Below are 10,823 nucleotides of genomic sequence, written 5' to 3'. Positions count from 1 at the left end.
CCCCCCCCCCCCAGGAATAGACACCGGGGTAGAAGACAATTTATGTACTACTATCTAGAACATTTTCAAGTTGTGTCGAATTGAAAAAGTTCATCAAGATAATTTGGAATCCTGATTAAAATATACTAAAATTACTTTTTAAACTTACGAAGCTCTTCGAAATAAAAATGGCATATTTTTGCAAATTATCTAAGGGTACCTTTTGACGGTTTCAACGAATTCAAAGTTTAATTCAAAACAGGTCTTCGTGAAAAGGTACGCTAATTATGTTTGGCTTTCCACAACATTTTGTATTCTCTCCAAAATTATGACTGTACAAGTTACGTATTTTCGTCGTCTGTTATCAATTTGGTTGCCTTGATTTACTGCGGTTGCGTTAGGGCTGCTGAGTTGGCGCGGAATTCAAAATGGACATTAAAAACTATTCTAGTAATTAAAATCAATAATTATCATAAGATGGACAAGAATTTAAATAACTTATAATTATTAAAATTTTGTTTCTGAAATATAAGTTACTTTTTGGAATTAAATGAACATAAACTGTTACTTAGAAAACACATGTGTTATACATTTTTTTCTGAACTGAAACTTATCAAGTCTAAAAAATAATATTGTTTGTTACATGCATAATAGTAATCTCTTCAAACATTTTATATATTCGAAAGTAAACTTAGCTTTAATAACATTTTATTCACACATATATGTACATCTTTTTGTCAATACATGGGTGAAATTAATTTATAAATTACTATCAGTACTTGACAACCTTTACATCTGTGTACGAGGTCTGTTAAAAAAATACGCGGATTGAGGTCATAAAAGAAGTACTTTATTTGGAAGTTACACGTCTGGGTCTCCTTCAAAATACTCTCCTCCTGAATGCACACACTTATCCCAATGGTGTTTCCACTTGTTGAAACAGTTCTGGTACGCTTCTTTTGTGATGGCTTTCCGCTCCTTCGTCGCACTTGCCTTAATCTCTGAAATCGTCTCAAATCTTCTTCCTTTGAGGGGGTTTTTGAGTTATGGGAACAAGAAAAACTCGCAAGGAGCAAGTTCAGGTGAGTATGGGCAAACTCTTCGGCAAACTCCCTAATGGTCAGACGTCGATTCTCGAGCACCAGAGTGTTGATTTTGTCAACGTGTGGGTCGTCAGTTGACGTTGAAGGAAGCCCAGGACGCTCATCATCGTCAATCGACTGTTGGCCACCCTTAAAACGTTTATGCCAGTTGAAACATGCAGTACGATTCATCGCGACATCACCGTAGGCCGTTCTGAGCATGGACAATGTTTCAGTTGCAGATTTCCCGAGTTTCACACAAAATTTCACAGCAATTCGTTGCTCTTTCAAGCTGTCCATTTTACAATCCGTCAAACAAAAAAAACACTCTTTACTTAAAACCGTGTTGCTTATCAAGAAATGAAGATATCTACGACTAGAATACCGCGTTTTAAACAGCTGATCCGTACGAACTTAGCGAAACCAAGCGGATTCTCCTGAAACCATCTTGAGCCGCGAAATTCAAACAGTCCGCGAATTTTTTGAACAGACCTCGTATTGTTATACACTAAGTATATGCAGGGTGATTTTTTTAACTTGAAACTTTTTATTCATAACATTTTTTCAGAGTGCCTATTTTTCGAGATATTTGAAGGTTTCAAGTTAAAAATCACCCTGTATATTTTGAGGAAAAATTTTCAATTAAACTTTTGGTTATACTTCAGTATTAAAAATAATATTGTAGTATAAATAAAATCTCAATTAGAAATCGTTTCTCTAACAATTTATTCTAAGTCTATAATTGATTCACTACAGTTACGATACAACTGATTAACTTCAGTTAGGTTATTTGTACTGTTAAAATTAGTAAACTTCCGAAAATAATTTATTCGTCAATTAAAATTAGGTGTGCTGAATGAATTAGTAAAATTTCGACTAATTCAAATTTAAAGAGTAACAATTTGGGTTATAGAAAAGTGAACAGTGAAGTCTCAGAAAATATTTTTTTCGAAAAAAAGCCATCCTTTATAAAAAATCTAAAATTTTTAAAAAATTTGTACAAAGAGATAATAAGAAAAAACTTATGTTTAAAACAAATAGCTCAATTGAATAGTTCTTGTTACTGCTAACATATATGTATTCAATGAATCTCATAGTGGTCTTTATTACATATTATTTATAAGTTCTATGATACATTATTATTTTTACATTTTATTAGATTATAATAGCAAAAAGACTTCCAACCTAATTTTCTTGGTTTGTTTTATAGTGTACATATATTGTAGTTGATACAGTATAGCACTGACAATAAATAATAAACATTCTAGACTTTTTTTCCTTTTTTCTCCTTATTGCCTACATGATTTCTTAGTGTAAGACGCAAAAGTACGTCTTTAAGACATAGAATGGCAAATCTTTAAGAGTAAAAGAATGTCTTGAATACCTAAGATATTACGTCTTCAAGATATGATAGAATGTCTTGAAAACGTAAGAAGGAAATCTTTAAGAGAAGACTTAAGGCATTACGTGTTCAAGATATGAAATAATGTCTTCAAAATATAAAATAGAAAAACTTCAAGAGATAAAAGAATGTATTCAATACAATAAATAATGTCTTGTGGGCAAAAATCAATGTCTCAGAGCCATACATAAGTCAGCTTCGAGTTGAGGACACTGTAATAAAAAAGAGGCTCAATACGTGATTTTTGTCTCCAAGACACAGGATATAGTCTCACGTAATCTCGTAATGACTTTCCAAACGTCTTTAATGAAAGAATGTCTTAAAAACATAAAATAGGAAGACTTCAAGAGATAAAGGAATGTATTCAATACAAAAAAATAATGTCTTCTGGACAAAAATCAATGTCTCAGAGCCATAAAAAAAAACAGCTTCGGGTTGAGGTCAGTGCAATAAAAAAGGGGCTCAATACGTGATTTTTGTCTCCAAGACACATAATATAGTCTCACTTCGTCTCATAAGATAGACTTTCCAAACGTCTTAGACAAGTCCTGGGCATGTCTTAATTGGCCCCCATCAATAAGAAATCCAAGACAAAATATTTTTACACGGGCACTCAGAAATTACTTAAATGAATAGCTTTGTTCAAGCGTGAACAATAGTATTTCCAAAATACGAAAGATTCCATGGTTTTGTATGATAACTACCGAAATAATTGATATTTGGTACATCTTTTTTTCAAATTTAAATCAAGAAGACCCATAAAAATCACTTTAAAAGAAAGTCTCTATGGAACTCAATAGCGAACGCATTAAAAAAAATTACGTCTTTATAAGTTGAAAAGTGACTATTTTCACAATTTTAATTTTGTTTTGATCGACCTTGGTAAGAGAAAGAATAAGATTTGTCTATTTCAAAAGATTCACAACTTTATCTTAAAATATTTTTTATTGTTTGACGAGTAATTGGCTACTGTGGAGCGCAAAATGAAAAATGGAAATTAGCTAAGATGCTAAACGCAAGACTTTTTTTATAAAAAAATTATTACTGGTATTTATTGTTTATGAGGTAAATAAGTATGTATCTAAATTCACCATTTTGCCGTTTCTTGGTCACTGTCAATCCACTCATGAATTTATTCTTTCTTTTTTGCGAGATTGTGTTAGCTCTCAAGTAGATTTTAATAAATTGTAAGCAGAATAAGCCGACTTCACTATCTGAAAATCAAAATTTTCTATTATATTCTTCTTGTAGAATTTATTTTTCTTATTAAATCGGTACATGAAAATCAAATCAAATATACTAACTTTGCCAAATGTTTCTATTTTCATGGTGAAAAGTGATAAGCCAGTCAACTTTATGGGTCTCCTAGCGCGTATTATTATTTGATAAAGACTTTTTTGGGTTTTAATTGTTAAATGGACCCAATCTATCTGGTAAATTTCGTCTGCAATAGCCATGCTCTATTTAAAAAAGGATAGCGCACTACTTAAATTTAATATTTTTTTTTGTTAATTTTCATGATTAAAATTTTATGCGGGTTAAAATATTATTAAAGGATATTTACAAAACTACCTTTCTCATTATTTTTTCGCCATAAAAGCAGTAAATGAACATTTGAGTGAGAATAGAAAACCCACAGATTATTATTCTCCAAATGCTTGGATTATAAATACTCATACTCAATTTTGACAATGAATAGATGATCGCCCACAGAGATATCATTGATGCTGAAGATTGTATAAAAATAATAGGACCAAATGACTTGTTCAATTTTTTTCCGAGCCTGGAAAAACATTTTTTAATGAATGTTATCTTAGACAATTGTTTTCACCGCACATTCTGTTTGAGTGAATTCTTTTGAAGGAGTTGTATATTCGAATTGTTTATGCTTATTTAATTTATCAGATTCACGACAAGAATTTTTAGAGGTAAATAAATAGAACGCTTACATGCATGTGTGAGTATGATGATTAACGCAATCTTTCATGAGCCTCGACTCATGTTGATAGATCATGTATTCAGAATCATCTTTTTTCCGTAATCGTGGAAGTAGGTGCAGGCGATGAACGATGATTTCTAATTGTGCGTAAATTTGAAGCATTATGACCATTGCTAAACTTTCAACTGAAGCCGATATAAAAGCTGACGTAATTCCTACCACTCCATGGCAAAAATAGATAGAGAAATAAGCAAATCTGGATTCTATGCTATAAGGGATCCAAATCTTGAAAGGAAGTGGAAAGTTGCTTCTCTTCGACAGTGGAGTCAATAATACCAAAAAAACCGAAACGATATACATAAATTGCAAGATAATCGTATTTGACCTGTAATAGTATTATAAAATAATTATGCCAAAAAAATTTGAATATCGTACAGAATTTGCTGTTTAAATTATAATAAGCGATTCGATGTGAAGGCATCATTGAACCGAAAAAATCTCCTTAACAACCATTTTGAGAAATTTACTTTTTAAAGATGTGCTAAATAGAGTTTTTGTCCAAACATTTCTCTGTCCGAAGAATCTAAATTGCTGCACTACTATGCTGGCTTAGACAATTTATTTATTAAAATCGCCTAAAGTTTGGAGGCTATGGTTTCACAAAGTATAGACACAAAATTGTCACAAATTTAAGAAAACATAATATTTTTTCAGAACGCGTCATAAGTGTCCGAGAGGGACAACAAAGCGTTTTCGCATATCTAAATTATTAAAAATGGGTTGGGGCATATATATAAAGTTCTAATGCCGGGTATCGGCGCATATATAAATGCGTTTCGGGTACTTTGAATCGCCTCTGCATGAACATAAAGCTTTTTTTTAGTAAGGCTATCAAACTTTTTTTTTATCATCATTCGCTCTGAAATTCTTACGTTCAACCAATAGCTATACAAGCAAAATGTGCATACCTTTCATCTAAAATTATTTGTTGTATAATGCATTTTACATGTGTTTTTAAAAGTGATTTCTGAACAATTTTTTAACAACATTAAAATACCTTTTTTTTAAATAAATAGCTCTATTTTTTCAATATAATAAAATTTTTTTCTTTACATAATTGCATCTCAAATAAGTATTCCTCAACTAATCCTTGTAAAGTTCTCCCCTCGAAGTTCAAATTTCAAAGTTTCTTTTTACGTACGTCTTTACGTCGCACAGTGCGGAAGGTATGACTTTTTTGTTCGAGATTACGCAGAGCCCATAAAAATATTGGCTTATTTGGACCAAACAATCTTTTTTTAAAGAAGCTTGTAAGATTTCTAAGAAAACTGTTGAGCCTGTTTTTTAAATTAGGCCTTAAAATTTTTTATAAATAAACGAATATGAGGAAAAAAATGAACATTTTTTCTATTTGACGTTCTCAATGCTCTTTAATAACATGAAAATTCATAAAATCAACTAATTTTCATAGAGTAATATTGGATAAAGATATACGAATGTTCTATATTAAACAGAAAAAGTTTTATAAACAAATTATTCGTTGAAAGAATGTTTTTTACAATTTTCCATAATTTGACGCTTTTTAAAGTTATATGGCAAGAAATTTGGATAAGCACAATATAATAATGAAGAAATTTTTTCTTGAGATTATTATAATCAATATTATAAACAAATTTGATAAACAAATGTATTAATCTGGCATTTTTCGACAAAATAAATTCGTTATTTCCGATATAATTTTTTTTTTCAAATTGCGAACTTGATTATAATTTTAGAAAACTTCATACTTTGTTTATTTTTTGTAATAATTACAAAAATGCATTGTGCCGGAATTTTTCAGCAGAAAAATTGTTTTTTTTAATGCCAGTCATTCAAGTCAGGAGTTTCATGCCAACTTCAGGCGCTTTCATAATTAGTTGTTATATTTCATGATTTATTAAAAGAAGTTTTATTAAAAATGCATACAAATAGTAAGGAATTTTTCGAAAAAATCGTTTTCTTCGATGATTACTTTTATAATTAGGAACTTTATGATAATTTCTGGATAAATTTACAATCTCTTAATCAATTTTATGTCATTTTTAAACAATTTAAATGAACAAATGCATAATTGGGGCATCAGTGGACAGAAAAATTCTTTTATTTTTTTCGATTTCAGACATTTCAATTGGCATCTTCTTAATAAATTCTGCAACCTTCACGATAATTTAATCAGTTTTATAATTTTTTAAAGGAATTTAATATACAAATGCATTATTGGGGCATCCGTGGACAGAAAAATTCATTTTTATCGATGCCAGGCTTTTTGATTGGAAACTTTCTGATAATGTCAGTAAAAATTAAATTTGTTTAAAAACGTCATACAATTTATTACCTAAAAATTAATGTGCATGAAATTATGATAATGTTCTCAATTAAAAAGACTGGCATAAGAAAAAAAAAACAATTTTTCCCTAGACAGATGCCCGAATAATGTATGTCTTTAATAAATTAGCTTTCTTTTATGTAAAATTTATGTACTAATTATGAATTTTGCTAGAATTATCATGAAGTTCTTATTGAAAAAGACTGACATGAAAAGAAAAGTAATCTTACCTACGACAAATGCCTTCTATATGCATTTTTGATTAAATTCGTTCAAAAAAATCATAAAATGCACCAACTAGTTATGAATCTTGCTGAAATTGTCATAAATTTCCCGGCCGAAAGGACTTGAATTCTAAAAAACGAATTTTCTGTTGAGAATGCCTGATTTATGCATTTGCTTATTAAATTTGTAATATTAACGATAAGAGTTTCAAAAAGAAATTAGTTCATCATTATATTGTTTTCATTAAAATTCCTAGCAATATAAAAAATAATTTTATTTGTTAAATATTGTGAAAGGGTAAATTTCATTGACCTGTCACTTTTAAAATGGGATTCAATTTCATGATTCGCGAACAAAATTACCTGGGCCAAGAACGGAAGTCTCGACCACAGGGTACTCATCAAAAATTGTTAATTGTTTATTTATACGTTCCGAATGTTTGTTGCATGGCTTATCCACCACCTCCAAATCTCCAAGAACGATAACAACGCCACGGACTAAGGGGATGAGCTGCCATTTCCAAGGGTTCGCTGAATTTACCAACAACCATGGTTAATGACTTATCATCAACCACATTTCCGCCATCTTGTGCCTCCAGTTACCGATCTCAGCACGAGAATGTGGGCCTCAACTACTCATCAAGGAAGCGTTTTCACTCGGCGAGAATTCACAATTTCCTTCTCCATCTTGTCGTCGAGGTTTGACGTCACCACTACAACTGCCACTCCATGGTATGGCCACCTAGAACCAATCCAGTAACTATATCATTACAGTTACCGGATATGGTCAGAGCCCAGTTTGGGCGAATCAAAACTCTCGCAGTACGTCGCCATCTTGGCAACACTGTAAACATCATACCAGGGAGTTGTCGTACCACCTAATGCTACCCTGATCCTTCTACGTCACATTGATCACATTGGAACGGGCAATGGGGAAGATTTGCAACCAATTTTCGGAAACTTGGAAAGTGGGGTCTCATTGGTCTTCGGATGGAAAATCGTTTGGACGTCAACATCGAGACTCGACTATGCAAGGAGCGTCCACCGAAAGGTTATAATATGTAAAATCGGTAACTCTGTTCACGCCGTAAGTTTAAGGAATTTTTAAAAATGCGCATGCGTGTCCTCTGTGGTCGAAACTATTTAATAGGCTATTTATACTTCTATATTAGAGCGACTGATCCACGTGGATTATGAATGTATGATAATGGAACCTGGTAATTACGTTAGAAATCAATTTTTTATTTCAGTTAAAGATTTTTTTGAATTTTTCCGCTCGAAAATTAGAGCTATGGTGAATTACCAGAGTTTCGTATATTTTTCATTGTATTTTCACGAAAATTCATAATCCACATTCAGGCCAGGATTGTGCTAGCATTTACGTCGTCAAACGAGTAGTAGTTTAATGAAAATTATAGTTTTATTTAGTCCGGTCTCACTAGGTGGCGCGCTGCTGAGTGGAGCTCTGGGAAGTTCAAGTTAAGTTTAGGTTATCGATGTGCTGGCGGTAAATAACGTATATTTGGCTTTCCACGCATTCATTTAGGACATAGATTTTTGGGCATAAGGCCTGTGAATGTAATTATTTGATTTTAATGTATTTTACTGCTCACGCTTGATTTGAATTTTGCCGCGCGAAACCGAGGCTAGCAAACTTCGAGATCTATTCAATCTTCTTCCGAAAAGATTCATAAGGATTGGAATCGGGGTCTGGTGTGGACATTTCCTTAGTTTATGCTGATAAATGGCACTAGATTATCAAAAATAGGTTTGATCACCGGTTGCTAGAGATGAGTTCATTGTTTGTCTGCTAGGCGCGCTGTAACTAAACTCAGTAAAACTTTTATTTAAATATAGATTCAGTATCTAGTTTGTAAAACCATGATCGACCATACTTTTATTAAATGATTCATTTTTAGTTCTAAGATTTTATCGTTAGTGGCGCTGTTACTCGGGTTTTGTCAGTTTCTATGTTCAGCGGAACATAAATTCTTGAAATAAATCAAAGATTCCACAGTAAGCGTTAAAGTACCTAATTTAGTATTTGTTTAATCATTAATAATTTCTAATAAACCTTATTTAGTAATATACACGTAAAATTTATATTCATTCTTTTGTAATTTCAAATTTTCCCGCCCATTGCTAAAACTCAGGAACTTTGACATATTTCAAGAATCCCTTCACTTCCGGGCCGTTTTGTTATGGAAACTGGAGAAACTTACTTACTACTAATAGTTATTGTGGATTGTACTGTTATTTAACAATTTATTTAGAAAATAATTGTGGGATTGACTCTTAGATGGTAAGGATCAGTAGTTCCGACTTTCTCCGGTAGTGCGTTGCGGCTTGAGGTTCTGTGAACGCGCCCTGACGCGAGAAACCCGTTGAGTTGACGGTCTAGGCGCGTTGCACAGGACCTGTGACTTTCTTACTTTCGTTCTTGGCCTCACTGGCGACACGTGCCCCAAAATTTTCTTCAACTAGATTCAATTATTATCTGAGAACTATCTTTACGATTGAACCTTGGATTCGGGATCTTGCTTGGAGTATTCTTATTTGTTAATTTTTTCGTTGGAATTTGGGATTTCTATTTACCGTTGTGGACTCTAGAAACTGGCTACACGATGTCTGTGGTAAACTTCTTTGTTATTTCGGCGAGCGACGCAAGAGTGGAATTTGAACATTGGCCCATTGCCTTGCTTGACCTCTTTATGCTTAGTTCCGTTTGTAATTAATAGTTGGTGCAAGTCAGTGCGAGCCGCGGTGGTTAAGGGGTTTAGGGATTAGAGATTTTCTTTGTTCCTAACCGCAATGTGCTCCGGAAGTTAGCACCTTGCCGAGTTCGCGTAGTCGACCACGTGGTCCCCAGACTGGTGTCGTTTCGTGGACTTCGTGAATATGATTTAGGTTCCATTACTGGAGCAAATAAAAGAAAAACGTGTTTTAATAAATACTTTTTCATCTTAAGTGCTACAGCTTTTTTTTTGGTTTGTGCCGTTGTATTCGGAAACGTTAAAATTAGGAGGGTTGCTATTAGCAGGTCTATAGTTTTTTTATTTATGGTAGCACACAAATATTTATCACAGTAAATTTGAATAGCACATCATAATAAATTTATGATATTCGTCATTTTAAATTTTTCACAGAAAAGTAATTCTTTTTTATCATTCTAAAGTTTAAAAACAGTTTTCAACGTACAACATAAATTTATTATATGATATTCAAATTCACTACGATAAACATTTGTTTGCTACCATAAATAAACAATTATACACCTGCTAATAGGTATATTTAATATTTCTACTTTCTGAATTTTTCCTCTCCATATATTCACATATTCCAAATTTTTCACCCTCCTAATTTTAACGCTTCTGAATTTTCACCCATTCCGCTTCCTTGTTCTCCGAAGAAATACCTTTCAGAGTTTTGGATTTCCGACTTATTACTCTTTCCTACTTTTTTCTATTCCTAAGTTTTACCATTATGTGTTATAACCCATTCTGAAATTTTACCTTTCTTAATTTTCACCGTTCCGAAAAATGAACGGGTCCCTTCCCATCTCCCTATTTACCATTTCAGGATCCTCTTAATCTTTTTTTATTTTATTTAATATTTGCCGGGCTGAGTGTTTCTCTTTTTTTTTTATATTGACGATTTATGGGTCCTGGCTGGCGCCCAAAAATACTACCGAATTATATACGTATATGCACATGTGCGCGCATATACATATACGTATACCAGGTGTATACATATGAAACCGGTATTGCCATTTAGCGGCCAGTAGGCACACTTGTAGGCACTGTCGGAACTTACCATTTGTGCTAATTGGCGT

The 10,823-nt window shown here is 32.5% G+C and overlaps 2 protein-coding genes across 2 annotated transcripts in view; both read right to left on the bottom strand.

Moving 5' to 3' along the window:
* Positions 1 to 3,528: 3,528 nt before the first annotated feature.
* LOC117174065 (odorant receptor 4-like) lies at positions 3,529 to 4,134 on the bottom strand. Its single transcript, XM_033362731.1, has 3 exons — positions 4,036 to 4,134; positions 3,768 to 3,923; positions 3,529 to 3,677 (listed from the first exon to the last, which is right to left on the bottom strand). The coding sequence occupies exons 1-3, from the start codon at positions 4,075 to 4,077 to the stop codon at positions 3,630 to 3,632; spliced, it is 246 nt and encodes an 81-aa protein (XP_033218622.1). The 5' UTR covers positions 4,078 to 4,134; the 3' UTR covers positions 3,529 to 3,629.
* A 274-nt stretch (positions 4,135 to 4,408) lies between these two features.
* The window catches only part of LOC117175328, a 10,950-nt gene continuing 4,535 nt past the window's right edge, over positions 4,409 to 10,823 (bottom strand). The window contains exon 3 of the mRNA XM_033365037.1: positions 4,409 to 4,787. Coding sequence (XP_033220928.1) covers positions 4,409 to 4,787 — 379 coding nt within the window. The remainder of the gene's footprint in view (positions 4,788 to 10,823) is intronic.

The sequence above is a fragment of the Belonocnema kinseyi genome, chromosome 6 (assembly GCF_010883055.1).
Source record: "Belonocnema kinseyi isolate 2016_QV_RU_SX_M_011 chromosome 6, B_treatae_v1, whole genome shotgun sequence".
Lineage (NCBI taxonomy): Eukaryota > Metazoa > Arthropoda > Insecta > Hymenoptera > Cynipidae > Belonocnema > Belonocnema kinseyi.
Note: the sequence above shows the minus strand (reverse complement) of the source record. Positions and strands in the feature narration are given on the sequence as shown.

What these genes read in the sequence shown, in the direction of transcription:
- LOC117174065 (XM_033362731.1), bottom strand. Translation starts at nt 4,077, where the DNA reads ATGTTCATTTACTGCTTTTATGGCGAAAAAATAATGAGAAAG. An exon ending in GCGAAAAAATAATGAGAAAG is followed by an intron (nt 3,924 to 4,035) that starts GTAGTTTTGTAA and finishes TTTTTTAAATAG; the next exon opens with AGCATGGCTATTGCAGACGA. An exon ending in AAATAGAAACATTTGGCAAA is followed by an intron (nt 3,678 to 3,767) that starts GTTAGTATATTT and finishes TTTGATTTTCAG; the next exon opens with ATAGTGAAGTCGGCTTATTC.